At 46.6% G+C, this 19,324-nt stretch overlaps 1 protein-coding gene across 1 annotated transcript in view; it reads left to right on the forward strand.

Moving 5' to 3' along the window:
• The first annotated feature begins 2,058 nt into the window (after positions 1-2,058).
• The window catches only part of cdk19 (cyclin dependent kinase 19), a 66,399-nt gene continuing 49,133 nt past the window's right edge, over positions 2,059-19,324 (forward strand). The window contains exons 1-2 of the mRNA XM_088909262.1: positions 2,059-2,315; positions 6,301-6,376. Of these exons, the coding sequence (XP_088765388.1) occupies positions 2,188-2,315; positions 6,301-6,376 (204 nt within the window). The 5' untranslated portion in view covers positions 2,059-2,187. The remainder of the gene's footprint in view (positions 2,316-6,300; positions 6,377-19,324) is intronic.

Below are 19,324 nucleotides of genomic sequence, written 5' to 3' on the forward strand. Positions count from 1 at the left end.
GGGCGGCGCGCCCATTGGCTGCCCGCCGTGCCAATAACTCCTGACAGGGACCCGCCTCGGCCTACAGTTACCTTGCGCACGCGAGGAGCAGCTGAGCGTTCCTAATGCCTCGCTTGTTTGAGTGTGTGCTTTCTGGAGGAAAGTGTTAGGACGCCTGGCCTATTGCGAGCGTTTGACACAAAAGTGACTTAAGGTTTGTGCAAGATCTGCTTATTAGGTCTTGGGGCGAATGCAACGCAATAGGGTGGGATACGCATTGCACCCTAGCCCATTAAAGTAACCTTTTCCTCAGTAGGTAGGTGCAAAGGTATGTTGGGGTTTTGTTTTCAAATTGTTATTTAAGCCTGGCGGGGTTTATCTTCAAGTCGGTCTTCATGCATACGTCTGCACTCTGTTTTGTTCTATAACATCTCATTCAACGTGTGAAACACAGCCTTATTTTTTGTGACCATTAACTTTTCTCTGGAAAACGCCACCGGAGAGCGTTCGAATTCCGCTGGATTGATTGTACTGTAAATCTCTAGTTCGTACACACGAGGAATCGTAAAAACAGCATTTCTTTCAGTAGTTCCAGCTACTGGACTCATCACGTGCACCTTTTTAATCACTGTTATGTTCTATCCAATATGGTGGGTGGGACATTATAAGTTAGATGTTGGATATTATACGTTATATGCAAAGTTCCTGATAAACCACTCTACATAGAAGAGCACAATGACACTCCAGTTACTTTGGAGTTTATAATGCAAATGTTTTGTTGAAAATGAGCGGCCATGAATTGGTGTTATCGGATAATTTTATAAGACATGGCGTGCTGTTGGCAAAAAATACCATATACTGCACGTTACTGAGAGATTGAGTTGTTTTCAAACAAAATAGAGTCTGGGGAACGGTGTCAGATGTTTAGAAAACGAGGAAAGCTGTATATAAGTACCACTGAATGACGGTGCATTTGTAAGAATTTGACCTGTACTCAAAAACTCAAGAAACAAAACAGTAACAGAGATGTTCTACATACACATTAAAACTGTAATTTACAATGATTTGCGTCCCGCAGCCAAGTTATTAAATTCACGGACTACTGGAATACACGCGTTGTACGCGTAACAGCTGAGTTATAAAACATGACCTTAAGTTTTCAAACAGTTTTCAGTAAGTTCAAACATCTGCCGTTACTGATGCTTTCACGTGCAAAAGTGCTTCTCCACACGCCGATCGGGACTTCCGCCCCAGTTCGAGAAAACACACAGCAAAGGATTTAAAACCATAACGACAGTCTGCCGCGCTGCAACGCGGAAACTCGAGATCGGGGGGGGGTGTTTCAGTTCTGAGCACATGTAAAATCTTTGTATCCATAGGCTTTCCCGCAAGTACACGTGTTTCACCGACAAGATGTTAACGTGCAACGCTCTGGACCAATTAAATGTCCGGTGCCTCTTGGGCAGGTACTAGTGTGAGTAATGTTACGAGAGACTACCACATGCACAGAATTATACCCCCGCAAAGGGTCACCGGTCCAATACAGAACACACACCTAACGTGAAATGCACACGACTATTATACGCCCGACTTCTTCCTTATTAAAAAAAAAAACACAATTGCGATTTCTGCTCTTGGGGTGACCTCTCCACAGAAGTAACCGAGTCACGGTGTTTTATAACGAACTGGGGGGGGGGGGACGGCATCCGCACGCGATTAGGTAATCCTGGGAAAACAGGACGGCTTTCACGGTACCGGCCACACAGCGACACTGACAGAAGACACCCCCCCTTTAAAATACGCGTATGCGCCCATTCCAAGCCCACTAGACGCGGGAGACGGACGTATGTAGAGATAAACATTGAAACATTAGCCGCCGATCCCGTGCTGCTGCATTTTCGTGGGGGGTTGTAAATCCCGACTGCGCAGGCGCGTCGCCCGCAAGGGGCTGGCGGGGAGTGTAGTTTCGGGACGGCGGGGGCTCCGTTAAGGTAGTCCGCGGGCCCCGTGGGTAAGAAAACCACAACCCCCAGAATGCAAAGCGCGCTCACCCAGAAACGTCAACGAGCCAGTGAACATTAAGCGGAGCAGACCAAAATCCCAAACAAGGAAATGATGGGGGAATTGAACGCTTAGATTATTTAATTAACACATTTAATAATTAATATTTTATTTTTGTTGTAAATTAAGAAGTATTTATGGGTTAAAATGGATTACGATTTCAAAACGAAGCTTGCAGCCGAGAGGGAGAGAGTGGAGGATCTGTTTGAATATGAAGGTTGCAAAGTGGGTCGAGGCACCTACGGGCATGTTTATAAAGCCAAGCGCAAAGATGGGTAAGAAAAACAACTGACATTATGATGATTAAAACCCGGTCATTTTACATGCATGTGCTGCCCCGACTGGTGCTGGAACAGTCACAGGCTTCTCCGACTGGATCTGGGGGTTGTGCATTCCGGCTCGGACCCTGTCCCGGTAACATGCACACCAAATGTTGATTTTTCTGTCACTCCATGTCAAGGGGATTGCACGTAGCTAAACATGGACATACAACACACTTTATTATCCCCTGCAGAACAGCAATTCACCGTGGTCTGAGCAGGGCTGGGGACGCGACCGGCAGGTCCTCGGGGGCGTCTTGAAAACTTGGAAATCTGGTCAGGCGATCAGGGAATTGTAGCGTTAGGCTGAGGCGTGCACGGCGCTGGAAATGTCACGCTGTTTTTGTTTTCTGGAAACAGATCTACTAGAAAGTTATGGTCTTGTTCAACCCCCCTCCCCCACGTTTTCAAGTGTGCATCCTCTAAGCTAACGATGGATGCTGAAAAGCACTGTCGTCAAGCAGTAATCTGCGCGACGGGCACATAACTTGCATATTTCAATGCGGACCCACGAGTCGATACGTGCACACATGTAAAATAAACGTGATCGAGGAGCCTCACTGGGAAGTTGGTTTGGCACGGCGATGTTGCTCGTCAGCCCAGGGTAAATGTTACATTTCAGTGGTTGGCTCGGTCGGTCTGAGATTCACGTGGAAAGCGAGGTCAACCGGGTACTTGAGTTACTGTGTTGCAGCGGGAGCTGTGCCCCTGGTTTTCCGTGAAGGGTCCCGCGGGTGCACGATTGGGTTTCACGGATGCACAGTCATCCAGTACCGGTTCTGCTTGGAATAACCGAAATAAACATTTGCTGGACTGAAAAAAACAAACGGGAGGAGATAAATAACACCGTGAAGTCTCGGGCGGCAGAAAGTGAGCAAAACTCTGCCGCCGTGACACAGGCAGTGCACAGTTTCTGAATCCGGGTTTGCCGTGTTGACAGTTTGTCTGCAGGCCGCCCAGAAGGAGACGGTACGAAACACTGTTTGGGTCAAGTGCATAACTGTGACTTTACACGTCGAGGCCCCGGTTAGCTCCGTCTTCCCAGCCCCGCTCCTGAACTATTCCCGTCTCTTTCGGGGTTTTTTTTCCCTTATTTTGTTTCAACCGATACCTCGATTGTTGAAGCTTTCGTCGGGCTGTTTTGCCTTTTACAATCGGCACCGTGTCGGAAGCTATTTTTCAGAATTCTTCTCGTTTTAAGAGAAAATGTAAAGAGTGTCCGTACAGATCGGTCCCCTATCTGACAGACCCCTACTGCTTCACTGCTGTCCCCTCCTAGTGGTTTGCCCTCCTCCCTGGACTCTTCATGACCTCTTTTGAATCAGTTGTTTACTTAATGGGTCTTTCCTGTCAGTGAGGTCTAGATCACCCCAAGACCACGCAGGCCCAGTTAGTGACTAACTTCTCAGTCCAAGTTAACACTAGGAGGTGTTAAAAGGCATTCTGTTTAGTTAAATGAGCTTAAATGACTGTTGCCCTTAACAAAAGGCTGTTGCACCTGTATGTGTGTGTGCCTAATATTTTCTTCTGGTGTCTGAAACGTTTATTATGTTTAGAGTTAGTTTCTGTTTCTTCCCAACCAGCTTGCTCAGGGAAGAGAACGGTTTGAATTAATGATGCGGTTTCAATTTCTCCTTATTCTCCAAGCACTCTTTAGATGCATACGCCAGTGCAGAAGCCTGGAGTGTATCTGTTGGTGTATACTGTAGTGTCGGTCAGGACCAAGCCTGAGGCATCACTGAGTGTTGTTTAAGTGTCTGTTGAGGAGGTGCGAGTTAGTCTCCTGTAAGGAAGCACAGGGGAGTCTAAAACGAGGTAGCAGGGCTGAGAGCAAAATGCAGTGAGAGTTGAACCGGAGAGCAAACTGACCTTGCTGTCTTTTTTCCCAGGATTCCTTTTTAATAGAGGTAGATACCTGCTGCAGCTTTGTTTAAGACCGGTTGTATGAACATGCCGTCTTACATAGGTAATAGTGTCAACCGGTACCTGTACAGGTACAATGGAATTCTTACTTGCAGAAACAATGCAGACATGAATTCATGACGGTTCAAATGCTGTAGGGTTTTAGAGTTGAATAAAGCTTCTTTTTCTTTTTATTTTGTATTTGTAGTAAAAAAAAAATCTTGAAGTTAGCATATATCTGAGTGTAAATTTTACATTGCTATGATTGGGAACGGGTAAAATATTTGACAGCAGGAATTGTAACTAAGTACGATTCCTGTCCTTAGTGACGATGATTGGCGTCCCTTCCAGGGTGTATCCTGCCTTATGCCTGTTGCTTGCTGGGATAGACTCAACAGGCAGATAGCAGCCTGGGAATTGAACCCAGGTCCCCAGTGCTGCAAAAAAAACTAATTACTCGTAATGTCTATCCATATTTTCAAATGGGCCGAATGATGTCTTCTGATCTGTAACCTCTCTTCATCCTGAGCAATGTAATGTGAAACTAGCACCGAACACTCTTCTGTTGCAGCTACAGTATGTAATCACCAGCCTGCCGATTACAGTGATCTGTAGTGAGCAAGCTTTCAGTGGAGGGCTGGGCTTGAAGCAAGCAATGCAGGAAATGTAAACATGTTAGTTGTGACAGCTGAAAGAGCACAGCAGGCACCTAACAGGAGCGGAGAAGGTGAAAGCAATTAAGGGGAGTTGCCATTTTGCATTTGCTAATGCCGACAGACCTTGCAAGCAGATGTACTTCTGTAGCGCTCATTGGAAATGAGCCTTGTCTCAAAAGCAAGGCAGTTTTCGAAACCAAACAAAACATTTAGCCATGGTCAAGACTGGTCAAGCCATCGCAGTTTGTCTTGGGACACTGATTGAATGTGAACACATACTGTACTACAGTAGTAATCTGTTATTCCAAGCATGATGACATTTACCTAAAGAGCTAGTTTGAGTTTGAAATGTGTAAATATTCTGAAATAAAGCACCAGCAATGTTTTTGTTTGCTTCACCTTTAAAAGGACAATTCTCGTATTTTATCTATGCTGTATTTCACCTGAGATAGCGCCTGCTGGCGGGCCCAGGGCTGAGGTGGCACTGCCTTTTACACAACAGTGTGACCAGACTGACCCCTGACCCCTGACCCCACGCCTACTGCTACTCCCACTCCCTGCGTCTGATAAGCCAGGGTCCAGTCTCTGAGGCCTTTTTCGGGAATTTTAAAAGATCTACACACGTTTCTGAAAAAAGTGTGCTTTTTGGACTCTGCACCAAAAGGCTGATTTTCAGGAATTCAGAGTTTGTTAGTTCAGTTAGTTACCCTTGTTTTGGACATTTGGAGGCCGTCTTCTCCAAGGCGCCATCAGTGGGGAAAAGGTTACATGGAGTGATTGGGTAATTTATCTGTCCCTGTGTCAGATTCAACTGGTTTCATTTTCCTAACGAGCAGGGGGACACAACTCTAGCACCAGTTTCTGGTTTCTCCTCCCACCTGAGCCCTTAATTAGCCAATGAATTACCTAAATGAACTCGTTATTTGCTCCATCTCAGTTGAACGTGGAGAAGTCCTTTCATGTCCTTAAGAAGCTGGAGATTGAAGGGGACTTCTCTGATGGAGAGCAGCCCTTGAAGATCAGAGCTGGGCTCCTCTGCGACTCCAGGTTACAGAACCCTGACATATGTTACTCACCTATGTTTTTGATCCAGGTGTCTGTTACACACCCGAATGTAGAGGAACAGGGTGTCCGCTTGTCCTGCTGTGTCCTCTTGTCTCTGTGGTGTAAGTAGCAGTCCTGTGGATGAGTGGCTGTATCAGGCCTTGAGTGACGCACATGGCCAAGCTGCTGTCTGTCTGCTCTGTACACGAAGCCTCCTCGTGCTGTCTTGGAGTAAGGACAGCCGGCTTTAGTGTGGAGGGGCTCTGCGTGTCCCGCGGATGTGTTTAGAAAGCAGCCGCTGTCGTGCTAAATGGTTTCGTTTGTTTCTTCCCTTGTAGGAAGGATGAAAAAGAATATGCACTGAAACAAATTGAAGGTACTGGAATATCAATGTCCGCCTGCCGGGAGATCGCGGTAAGTGGAAAGATTCCCTCTTTAGGCTACCAGGAGCCCCGATATGGGATTCCGCCTGTTGCTGGAGGACACTTGTGTGGCAGAAGGTTGTTGTGTGACCTCTGATGAGGTCTCTCGCAGTCATTATTCACTTACCGGTTTCATCTTTGTCATTTCTGGGAAATGTGGAAGCAGATGGGATTATCTCTTTGTATTTAGGTTCTTATTGTACATAAGTATTGTCAGTGCCATTTATCTGGTGGTGGTGTTCACTTTCTTGAAGAAGGGCTCGCTGAGACAGAGTGGTCGACTGTAAGGCGAGATGATCTGAACACCAGCGTGATGTCTCTCCTCTCTCTGTTCATACGCACGGGAGCCGGCCTGCCAGGCTGGGACACTTGAGACTTTGCAGGACGTACTGTAAGCAGGAGCTGGGAATGTGGCTGTGTGGGTGGAGGGAGTCTTTATTTGACGTGCGCATGCGGGCTGCCCCACACGTCTGATTGTGGGGCAGCTTTGTTTGAACATAAATGAGGAAGAAGGTGTTTTATTTCAGACTTGTTTGTAATAATCAGGAACTGAAATCATCGACTGTGGCTTACAGACCGCGCATGTGTGGTGGGCTTACTGCCCTCTCAGATATTTATCTCAGGAGCTGCAGCAGCTCCCGCAGGCACAGGGCTGGTAATTCTCATCCAGGCGCTAGTTTTTACATCCATATCAATCTCTCTGTCTGTAGCTGTGAAGCTATCGTGTGCTCAGTAGTTCTACAAGGCTCTGTTCTGCTTATCTAATTTCTGGAGAACTTGCTAAACACTCCAGGGGAAAGGGATGTTGTGGACGATGGACCTGAGAAAACTATTTCTTAGATAAAGTAAAATGTGTGATCTGCTCAAATGACACTGACGCTGCATGGCTCTTCATTACAGAACATGAAACAATATTGTCGGAAAACACGTTATTTTTTGTGTCTCCGAATGATGTAGCATACTGCTGATTGCAGCAGTACTGAGTTTTGGGTCCTCAGGAGAAGCTTTGTTCTGCTTATAGGTTAAAAGCAAGCATTCCTAGGGGGATAGATACTGAATGTTATCCGTGTGAAAGAGTTTGTTTATGAAAGGCTGATATATTGTGCAGTTTCTTCATTGTGTAATTTACACACGTGAAAAGTTTTCAAAACAGTGTGTTCGGAAGCAGTTCAGTGTTTCTGAAGAACATGGTGCCTTTACCCTGGGCGCACTGTTGTGTGTTGTCTGTGCTCTTGCTGTTCCCGTCACTAGTGATCTTTCGGAGTGAAGCTCTGCTGGCAGCACTCGCCTGAGCCTGCCCCAAGCACCTGTTTGTTTCAGCTTGGTACAAGGGTAATTACATGAAAAGCTTATGCTGATGTTTATGCACTTTTAGGTTTCATTGGCTTTGAGCTGACAATGAAACCTGAAGCCCGCAAACACGATTCAAGTTGGATGCGCCGCAAAAGCATGCTTCTGCAGGCAGATCAGTCAGTTTTAGAGCTCCTGTCTCCGCAGGTGCTGAAGTCATTTGCACAGACAGAGCTACAGATTATTTCCTATTCCGTGCCGTCGTTGTCTGTGTAAAATGTGGGAAAGGATAAAGTCAGAGTTGAATCTGAGGCAGTGCACCCTGCTTTGACAGCAGCCCAGGCTGGGCGGTGATGTATGTCAGCAGGAGAGACCTGCTGCAGCCCTGTCTGTCTCCCGATGCGCACCAGGGCGGGAGAGAGGGTTCCAGGAAAAGCTTTGAAAAACAGGCAGCTGGCTATTTTTAGAACAAGCCTGTCAGCAGATTCACTCATTCATTGCTTCCATGCCTCCAGCTCTTTGACGGATAAAGTGTGTTTGCTCTGGAAGAGGGGTTCTGTGGAGCACTGCAGCTAATTAAAGTGTCTCGTTACCTGGCTTCGATTTCTACCAGGCAAGAGGACAAAACAGGCCTTCTGAGTCAACAAGAACAATTTGCGGTGTTTTAGGGCAGCTCTGCTGTTGAATCACGAGGTCTTGTGTGTTATCCTTTGTCATGTTGCCAAGAAACAGGTGCACTTAAAACAGTCCTCTGTGCATCTGTGGTGAGTCAATTAGCCTGGGAAAAACAGGATTCTGTCCCGAGTACATGATCGCCAGCTGGTGTGGTATCAGCTGTAATCACAGCGAGAGTGTACTCCTTTGTCGCCTTTACTTGCGCTTTTTTGCAGGACGCCCATGCAGACCTGTCCGTGTGAATCGGATTCTCTCCATCTCTCCGCAGAAGCTGAAACCTTCCAGAACCTTCCTTCGGCTTAGTGCTTCCTTACCTGTGCTTTCTCTCCCGTGGTCTCAGGGCGTGCGCTCGCACTGCGTGTTTACAGGATGCGTGGCTTCTTCTTGCGTGTGACCGTCTCCTTCCTGACGTGATCAGCTCCAGTCTTCCGGTCACCCAGTTCTCCAGGCAGACATTTACAGGGGCTGTGTTTTCACTGACCCCGATCTGGGATGTGGCTTAGAAAACAATGAAGCCGACTGCAGATATTTCTCTGCATTCTTGAGTTTGTGATGTTTGTATAAGCAGGGATACACAACTCTAGTCCTGGAATTTCTGGATTTCCCTCCACCTGAGCCCGGAATTACCTTTCTGAACTCCCTGTTTGCTTAATTAAACAATTTATACCCTTTCCTTGTTCCTAAGATGGGGATTTAGAGATCTATAAAACCTCCCGGACAGTGTTGCTTGGGGATCTCAGCTGGGAACTCCTCTCATAGGAGATATGAGTTACTTTCTCTCAGCAGTTTAGACACACTTGGATTGTGTGTTAAGTTAGGAGATAATATGACCCAGTCATCCTGCTGTATTGTAAAAAAATTTAGCCTAAAAATTTCCAAGATTCTTCTACCACCACACACAGACACACATTGTGTCCTTTTCAAAAGAAGAGTAAGAGTTTCAAATGTCTCCATTCATGTGCTTTCTAGAGGTTCGATGAACCTCTTCCAAATGAACAGCAATACACAAAACCAGAAGACACATTCCAGTAGAAACTGCAGGGAGTGCATTTAAAGCTGAGGTATTTGTGAGACGCTGGGGAAGTCTAAGGCAGACTACTCAGCTGTTGTACTGAAGCAGACACTCTGGCTTCAAGAAACGACCTCAGGAGGTCAGTCACCCAAATGAACAAACTTTCTTATGGCCAGTCTTCATGCTTGCTCGATTGGCTTGTTTTAGCTAAGCTCTTTGCTTGGTTTTCAGTGATTTAAGTGCCAAAGCCAGTGAAGGATACCTGCCTGCTGTTTAAAGATATTCCTATCTTTTTTTTTCCCCCCTGTGTTTTTGTTTATTCATTGTACCTCATGCTAACGTCACATCTGACCTTTGGACTAGTTCTTCCCTGGCAACACCGACGTTTCTGCGGAGGCATACAATTATCCAGAGGGATCAGAGTCCCTTCGCAAGCGCAGCATCTCCCACATGGGAACTGGCAATGCCATGGATTGTAGGTGCCACGAGGTGGTTAACTATAGGTTTACCTCAGTGCTGGTGTTTAAGTTCAGTACTACTCTCTCGGGGGCAAAGCTTGCGTTTGGTGCTGAAATTGTTTGATCAACATCTTTGAGTGATTCAGGTGCTTCTACCTCAAAGTGAAGAGATTGAAAAAAGCAGCAAACTGCATTACAGTACGTGCACCTCGTGAAGTGTTTGCAGGCTTTTTAGAGATCTTAAACTGCATTTTTGTTTCTGTCCACAACCCATCTGCCCACTCATAACATTTTAGTGGCTCACGCTCTTCTGTTAAGAGGAGGAGAGGGGGGACAGGAATTTCACTACGTGTGTGTTGGCAGGCACAAAAACATGGTGTCTGCAGCAAGGAAAAGAAGACTTTGCCAACTTTGAGACGAATAGTAATCTTCATTCTTTGTAGCAAAGCACTTTGCTCTAAATAAAATGTCCACAAACAGAAATAAAAATGACAAACCTGAAAGAGAGCAATGTAGGTGGAGAAGGTAATCTCCGTTAAACACGGGGTGAGGATCGGGTCAGAAACAAACTAAAGTCAACCTGTAAAGCGCTTTGAGAAGCCACCTTTAAAGGCGCTATATAAAATAAAGTTTATTATTATTATTATTATTATTATTATTAAAGGCAGGAAGTCAACTTGGTTGCAGTTGTAGTTCTGCCCCCTGGTGACAGCTGATGGTGTTCTGTCTGAGCACACGATGGTGTACGCTCTGTGGCAGTGCACTGGAGGAGCACCGGTAAAAGGTCAACGCGCTGGTGTGAGGTTAGCACGGGCCAAGAATAACACAACAAGAGGTGAAAAATAAACAGAAAAGCCCAGAGAAAGTGTACCACCGGGCCTCCTGGCTTCCAGGCTGGTCGTACCCTATTTATGGGGGTCCAGTCTGGTAGAGCAGGGCGCGTGAGGCCACAAATGGCGGTGCGGAGCGGTGGCTCTGTGGCTCAGGATCTGCGCCTGTGGCTGGAAGCTTGTCGGTTCGAATCCCGCGGCCAGCAGAGGAATCCTACTCCGTTGGGCCCCTGAGCAAGACCCTTCACCCCAACTGCTCCAGGGGTGAATTTCAGGATTTAAGATGACCATGTGTCCATGAAATAGCCGCTCAAGGCGAAGGTGAGAAAGACCAGGTGTTTAAAACTGCAGGTGCTCATTAGTCTTTCAGACAGGCCGCAGGCTTCCCGTCAGAGGGGACAGCCATGATGCCCCAGTCGTCCAGTCGTGCTCCGAGAGTCCTTTTCTAGCGCCCTTCTAGGGTAGATTCACGAAAACAGACACGCCGGACTCCTAGACAGCACGGTGCTTTGTGAGCCAGGGTATTTTCCCCATCTTCTGCATTGCTGGCCACTGCGTTCTAATAAGAGCGTCTCTTGGCTGGGCCCTTGGGAACAGCAGTGAGTTGTGTAAGCAGTTGGCACAATGTCAGTAGCGTTTTAGGATTATATTTCGATAAATGGGTCCGCAGCTCCGAAATAAACTGGCTGGGTTATGGACAGGACTATACAGCCACCACATGCGGACAGCTGCAGGGCCTCTGGGATTTGAGCTGTGCTGCTCACATGGCTGCTGAGGTTTAGAACGATCAGACGGGAGTTCGATAAACTTTTTTCTGTCTTGCGCCTCAGCTGCGGCCCAGTTATTCTAGCGGATGCGTTTTCAGAGATATCGTCTCATTGTAGGGTCGGAATAGCCTGTTTTTTGGAAGTTTGTAAAAAATGTTTTCTGCCAGCTCGCTAATGAAGAAATGCCCATACTGTATGTCTTATAAGCAGTTTTTTGTTTCCATCAGAGCCAGTTTTCTCTCGCATCTCTCCTTTTCCTGTCACCTTGTTTAAACTTGCTTTGGAGAAGTTATAGTGAGAAATGCATTTGAGATTCTCCAATTAAACTGTTCTCGTTTTTTTTTCCCCCCATTGTTTTCCTGAAGTCGGCCATCAAAACCCTGCTCGTTTGGGAGAATCTGTTTTGAAGGGATTAACTGTTCATCTACAATGAGCCTTAGGGGCGCTTTGCTCAGTGACTGATGCCAGAGTTCTGAATACCCAGCGGTCCTTGCAGAGACGGTGAAAAAGAGAAGTGGTTTTGGCATTGAAACTTGTGGTAGGAATGGAAGGAATAGAAATGTTCCTACAGCGTAATTGGAGCATTCTGCAACAAGGAATGTGTTCAAACACTGCCCTGCTTGTTTAAACAGTATTAAATGTGCTCCTGCATAGAACAGAATATACTTTCATAAAGGCTTCGGTTTTGCCTGAACTTTGCCTTTGCTCCGCACTTTGCCAATACGTTTAGTAATGCGGTGCAGTGTTTAATCCTGCACTGAAGCTTAGTGTCATAAATCATTCCTCATTCAGTCGGCTTCAGTGTATCTGTGAGGGCTGGGTGGGGCACAGAGCTGAAGAACAACTGTAATTGCAGACCGTATCGCCGACAGTGTTTGAAATTCGAGATTGTAAATACGATTAATACAGCAACCTGACCTCCCCGCCCAATCCGATAGTTTGTCGGCTCAAGAACAGGCTGCCCCAACGACGGTATATTTCCGAATGCTGTCTGTGCTTCCGGCAGGGGTGCAGCCAGCGGAGGCGGTGTGTGCCCCTGGGCTGGCTGGTGTCTGGGGGTTGTGCTGGCCCCTCAGGCTGAGCGGCCCTTGCTTGCCCCGAGGAGCTCCGTTCGTCGGCCCGCGTGCTCCTGATATATCGACTGGTGATGGAAGGGAAACGTGAGCGACACATGGGAGGAGTGCCTGAAAGGTCATTTTGAGCAAATGTAAAAGTTTGTATGAAGTATTGTTAACTCCGATAGATTTGAAGTCGGTAGAGTGGGTGGCCAGATCCACATTGGCCTCCTTAACATGCCTCTTCCAGACAGTGGTGCGGCCTTCCTCGCTGTTTCTTTGCCCTGAAAGATCGTCAGTGCAATGAAGCATTCTGAACCAGCAGTCCTGCAGGTGCAACACATTAAAGTATTGAATTCTGCTGTCTGCAAAAAAAACAAAATCGCCTCGGCCTGGTAACTGGCTCGCCGGATGTGTTTTTCTGCTTTTTCTGTGAATTTGACGTTTCCCAAGTCTTAGATAAGAAACCAAACAAAGGTCACGGCTCCACGAGTGCAGTGGTGCAGGGTTACATTTTGTAGTATTACATGACTGTGGTACGTAACTTTTATCACATAACCGTGGGACTTCTGAGAATTGGGGAGCAGCTAAATTCTGAAATTTGCCTCTGCAGATCTTTAAAATTGATGTAACATGCAGCTTTACTAACTGGCCTCCTTAGGTTTTTCTTGAGTTTCAGAATCTTTAGCCTAAAAATGTCCTTTTATTCCTTATTAACCGATAATGCGCTGTGTATCCTGAGCTCGGTTACATTTTAAAGCAGCGCCTTCTGCTTTGATATGGACTGCTGTTGGGTCTCTTGTCTTTTAGGCTAGGTGGGTGTGTAGGTGTGGCAGAGTAATTACATCTTTAGATAACAGGTGTTTTTGAAGGGGTTCTCAGGCTCTGTGTTTGTGGTAATGGGTTATATTACAGCCTTTCACTTTTGTGCTGTCCAGCTTTGGTTTTCATTTTAGATCGAGATCAATTTATTGCATGAGTGAGCTACTGAACCAACATCTAGTTTAGCCCATAAAACTACAGCCTAGCGTATGTTTATTTTCAATGTGAAAAGCCTTCCAAAACATCTGCAGTCTTTTTTGTTTTTCTGGCGATTCCTACAATGTGACCGGATGTATTTTCTCCTATTGGACAGAAACCCTGTTATATCTCGCTGGCCTTTTGACACAATGCCCATTTTGCACCAATTTTCCATTGAATTCTCTTTAACACAATGGCTTTTGTTTAGGCTGCGTATACAGAGGGTATTTTGGGGATAGGTTTCTACTTAAAGTACAATCGATATTCTTCTTTGTTTCCTTGGTCTGAAAGATGAATTATTTAAGACTGCAGGTGTTGCTAAGTTGTTTCAGCACACGTGGAGTGGACTGGATGCTCGGATGAACATATCCTGTTGCAGTGGGGTAAACACGTATGGTCATATATATCCAATTCCCTGCTACCAATGAATATGAACACCAGCAGGAACAATAGGGATCTGTATTCCAGTAGCTCCCTTCACTCCCCAGGACTAGAGAAGCAGGGGTCATAAGGTAGACCCTGAAGACTATTCTTTTTTGTAAAACACATTACAAAAACATATAAAACAAGCAGAACTGTTCGGCGCAAATGCGGATAAAGTGCTTCTTGTTGGGAATGTCTCGAAAGAATTGAGCTGACAGTGTTTAGTTTTTGCTATTAATGATTGTAGGCAAATGTTCCTGTGCTGCTTAGTTCTTACTGATAATCACTAGTGCTTTCCACTTAGTAAAGCGCTTGGATGTCTTGTTAGGGTCTCTCATAATGCTCTTGCTGGTAAAATGACCAAACGTAAGAAACCAGGTGGTTGTAGCTCCCCACTCCTGTGCAGTTGCAGTTGCAGTTGCAGTTGCAGTTGCAGTTGCAGTGCAGAGTTACTGCCTTGTGTACCTTTAGTAAAGAGCTTCCTGGTGAAGTTGACGGCACTGTCGGACGGTGGAGCAGCTTTTCCTGCAGCAGGAGCCGGTCAACGCGTCATCACACGATCCGCAGATCCCTGATCTGACCCTTCGGGGCTCAGAGGGGAGGGAGAACTGTGCTCGCTTTTATTGTGTTTGCAGACCTAGCAGTCAAGCGGCTCCCCGCTATGTTACCATGGACGCGGAGCCCGTTCCTTTGATTAAAGCGCTCACGCAGAAGGCCGACAATTAGCTGAACCTGAAACGAAGCGGGGCGGCTCGCAGATCCTGGCAACTGGCGAGGGCGAGAACCGAGCGGCGGGCCCGCGGGCGTCCATCTGTCCAGTCTCGGCCACAAGTGGCATAAGGGCACGATCCGCCCTGCCCGTCTGTCACAGGGGGGCACACACACTTGAACACGTGGGGGGGGGGGGGCGAATGAGAGACGTCAGTCAACCTAGACAGCATGAGCTTGAACTGCAGAAAGAGATCGTTCCACCTGGTGCAGGAATGCCGTCGCGAGAACATGCAGTCTCCACACAGAAGGTGCTCCGGGTTGGAGCCAAACCCAAGATATTGGAGGAATCAGCAGTGACTGCTCCTGCACCGTGTTGCAATATCAATGGAAAAATGAGACGTTTATACAGTACCTGTGAAGTGTTGCACCTGCAGCCTTTGGTTTTTGTGCTTGCGCGACCGATCCAAGCCTTGGGTCTGGGCCTCTACAGCTCAGGGCGGCAGGCCTTGTAGCGCGCCTTTCTCTACTCCGCCTTGGATATCGTGAACCACTCAGGTGCCCCCCCGTGGGTGTGGATGTGTAGAAACGCGTGACCGAAGAGTTTTAGGAAGCTGAACATGCACGTTCTTTGTTAAGGGAGATCGCGTGCTTTCATTTTCCCATCAGGAAAGTGCAGGCCGTTATTTCCACCCATCGTGATGGTCAACACCGTTCCACTTGCAGGTGGGCTTCTAGGTTTCACAATCAAGAAGAGCTGTTCTGTTCCTCTGCGCTACAGACTGACAGTCAGGGTTTTGTTGGGATCTGCTGGATCTTGTACAGCTTGAATTTCTGGCTTCCACACGTTGCCCAGGCCTCTAGGTGTCTATTGTTCCATGTTAGCAAAGCCCCAAACTGCAGACAATATATTCTTTTATGTTTCCTGCTGCCTTATTTTTCTTTTCTACAGAGAATAGGCTGGGAATCTGTTGATCCGATGTGCCTTTTTTTTTTCAAAACTAAACATTTGGTCTAACAATAGTGGAATTGTTTCTAGGAAACAAAGTGCTTATTTCAAGAGGCTTGTTGTGATTTAAAATAATAATAATATTGCTGATTTTGCAGTGGGAGTTTAGAGGCTTTCCTGAGAACAGAGCTGCCTGTGACTGATGCCTTTAAAATGCCTTTGAATGAATAAACACATTTTTTATATACTTTTTCGATGTATGTTGAACAAATAATATTTTAAAATGCCTTTTCAACTTAAAATTGTAGAACTGCAGAATGTTAAAATATTTCTTGTAAATCTTATCACTATTTCTTTAAAAATGTCTCTTTCTTATGTGCCTTCTTCAGAACCAGTATTGCAAGGATATGTTCCTGGTTTTTATAGATAATTAGTTGCTTCTTTATATAGTATTTTCTCTTTTAGTTTCATGGAGTAGGTTAGGATGTTAAAATATAAATTCCCAGTATATAAAAAACCACTGTAGAATCTGTTCACTAAGCCACCATTTTAAGAACTATACTTAATATCAATCCATAACACATATTTAACATAATGTATGCGGTGGCTCTGTGGCTAAGGATCTGCGCCTGTGGCTGGAAGGTTGCTGGTTCGTATCCCGTGGCCGGCAGAGGAATCCTACTCCGTTGGGCCCCTGAGCAAGGCCCTTAACCCCAACTGCTCCAGGGGCACCGTATAATGGCTGACCCTGTGCTCTGACCCCCAGCTTCTCTCCCTGTCTGTGTGTCTCAATGAGAGCAAGTTGGGGTCCGCGAAAAGACAAATTCCTAATACAAGACATTGTTTTGTAATAAAGTGATCTTAACTTATCATTTTCTAATCTGCTTATCCAGTACAGGGCCATGGGTGGAACCCAGCTAACCTAGCTGCCAGCCTAGCAAGCAGTGGGTATAAGGCGAGATTCGCCCTGGACAGGACATCAGTCCATCGCAGGACAGACACTCACACTCGCACACCTGGGCCAGTTTACCCAGAAGCTAATTCACCCACCAGCATGTCTTTGGACTGTGGGAGGAAACAAGAGCAGCTGGAGGAGACACACATGAATACGGGGAGAACATACAAACTCCACACAGACAGCACCCCTGGGTCCAGAATTGAACCCAGGGCACCAGTGCTGCAAAGAGGGAATGCTATCCACTGAGCCATTATGTCACCCTAAAATCATTTAACTTTTTTTTAATATATACTTTTCTTGTCAATTAGGACATTTATTTAATTACTTGACATGGCATTAGTGTGTATTGAGGGAATGCATAAACCCCACTCTTCCTCTCCTTAAAAAAGACATTCCAGGTAAAGATGGTCACCTTTCAGTTTTTCTGGCCTCCCTGCAGGCTCAGTACTCCCACTCATTCAATGTCCATGCAAGTGAAAAGACACAGGCAGCATGGAAGACGGTCACCTACAGCAGGACTGACCCTGATGGACAAAAGAGTTTCAACAAAAAAGCACTTGCAGAAGATCTTACTGGGATACAGGGCTGACTTCAAAACAAAGTATTCAAAATCCTCATAGGCATTGATAAAGTCACCCCAGTGAACTTCTTCAGTGTCGCTGAAACAGGATCCCAAGGGCATTTACCTTTGTGAAGAGCGTTCTGTGAAACCACCCACCTTGAAGCTGATACCCTGGTTTCTTTCAGGAAACTGGTGGATGGAATCTTCAGACAAATTAGCAAGTAACTATCAAACGGATAAGATGGACCCAATATCCTCCTCTTGTTTGTAACCTTTCTTAGGTTCTCTTAACTTTTTAAAGAGTTGATATCACTCTAGGTCTGTGGCTTTCAACCAAATTTATTTTTAAATTGACCTTCATCTCACAAAACCTTGAATGAGACACATAGTTGAAATCAACCAGTTCTTCTGGAAAGGCAAGAAGATAACGCTGAATTGTCTTGATTGACAATTGAATTGAATTGACAATTGAATTGTCTGATACATCGTCATTCCCACTTTATTTCTTGTTCATCAATCGATCATGTGATGTTTGATCAGACCGAGCCAAGCCAAATGAGGAGAAGCTCTGTATGGTTTGCTTGGAAACAATTTGCTTGAAAACTGAAACTGACTGAGTGTAGAAACAAATTAACCAAAAGTCCAAACAAGAGCTGCCAGATTCCCACTGCTGTAGGTGTTTGACACTGCGGGCTCCTCGGCGCTCGGCCCGAGAGTTTCGCTGGATCGGGCCGCGGGCTCCTCGGGGCTCTGTGCTTGGCCCGAGAGTTTCGCTGGATCGGGCCGCGGGCTCCTCGGGGCTCTGTGCTTGGCCCGAGAGTTTCGCTGGATCGGACCGTGGGCTCCTCGGTGCTCGGTGCTCAGCCCGAGAGTTTCGCTGGATCGGGCCGCGGGCTTCTCGGTGCTCAGCCCGAGAGTTTCGCTGGATTGGACCGCGGGCTCCTCTGTGCTCGGTGCTCGGTGCTCAGCCCAAGAGTTTCGCTGGATTGGAACGTGGGCTCCTCAGTGCTCGGTGCTCGGTGCTCGGCCCGAGAGTTTCACTGGATCGGGCTGCGGGCTCCTCGGCGCTCGGTGCTCGGCCCGAGAGTTTCGCTGGATCGGGCCGCGGGCTCCTCGGGGCTCGGACCGAGAGTTTTACTCGTTTAGGAGGGATATTTGAATCTCTGCAGACTCCTCAGTGCCCAGCTAGGGAGCTTCACTGGGTTAGGGCGGGATATATCTTTCACTAACAGTACTAGCCTCCAAGCACCTTGAAAACCTGAGGGGTGAGTGCAGTGCAGCCAGGAATAAGGCTTAAGGCCAGCCGACTCTCTCCCACACTGTGCACCATTGCTAGGAGAATGCCCATTGCATTCAGTGAACTTAAAACCTTTGCGAGTTAATGAAATAAAAAAATCCTTAGCTTGACCTAGAATAAGTCAGATAAACTCCAGATATCCGAATTTTCTCCAGAAATCCGAAGTTCTTGTATGTGGTCTGAAACGCCAGTGTGCGGCTTTGAGAATTTTAATGACTGCTGAACCGCAGGTGGTGTTGCATGCTTTTTTGCTAAGTAGGACACGGAGGTTGCTGAAAAAGTGGTAATTACTGTTGAAAGGGAGGTCTCATACTTCAAAATAAGCACAGAAAACTGGAGGTTCTGCTTTTATCACAGACTGGGAAAGAGGATTTTGGCAGGCACTGTGTCCCAGCACTCGGGATTGGTAACCTCGCTGTGCAGAAGGCCCAGCGATCCAGCTGCTGTGGGCAGGTTAGTGGAACTGCAGGCATTGTCATGGAAATGTGACCTTCGCTTGACTCCAGCTGGGTGCTGCATCAAAGAGGAGCCTGTTCTGAGGCGCAGACAACGCCTTTGGGGTGACTGCCGTCCTGGGCGCTCTCTCGCTCAGGGCCCAGCGCCGAGTGCTCTGCTCATCAACACGGCAACGCTGCTGTGAAAGACTTAACATCCGTCCTCCGTCGCGCTAAAACTTGTCATTGGTGTCCAGCAGTTTGAAATCGGGAGAAACTGGAGTGGTATATCAGAGAAAATGTTTTGTTAACAGCCATCTACAATTTTCCAGTATTGAATCAGTGGTTAATCAATTAATCAATCGATCAATTAACAAATGAATCATGAGTGTAGATCTTACCGTTACGTGGCAAAATGTTTTCAATGCCATGTGGTTTTTGGCAATTACAATGAGTCAGTCACCTGTGTACTGAAACAGTTCTGCTTTATTATTGACATTAA

The sequence above is a fragment of the Atractosteus spatula genome, chromosome 2 (assembly GCF_055471065.1).
Source record: "Atractosteus spatula isolate fAtrSpa1 chromosome 2, fAtrSpa1.hap1, whole genome shotgun sequence".
Taxonomy (NCBI): domain Eukaryota; kingdom Metazoa; phylum Chordata; class Actinopteri; order Semionotiformes; family Lepisosteidae; genus Atractosteus; species Atractosteus spatula.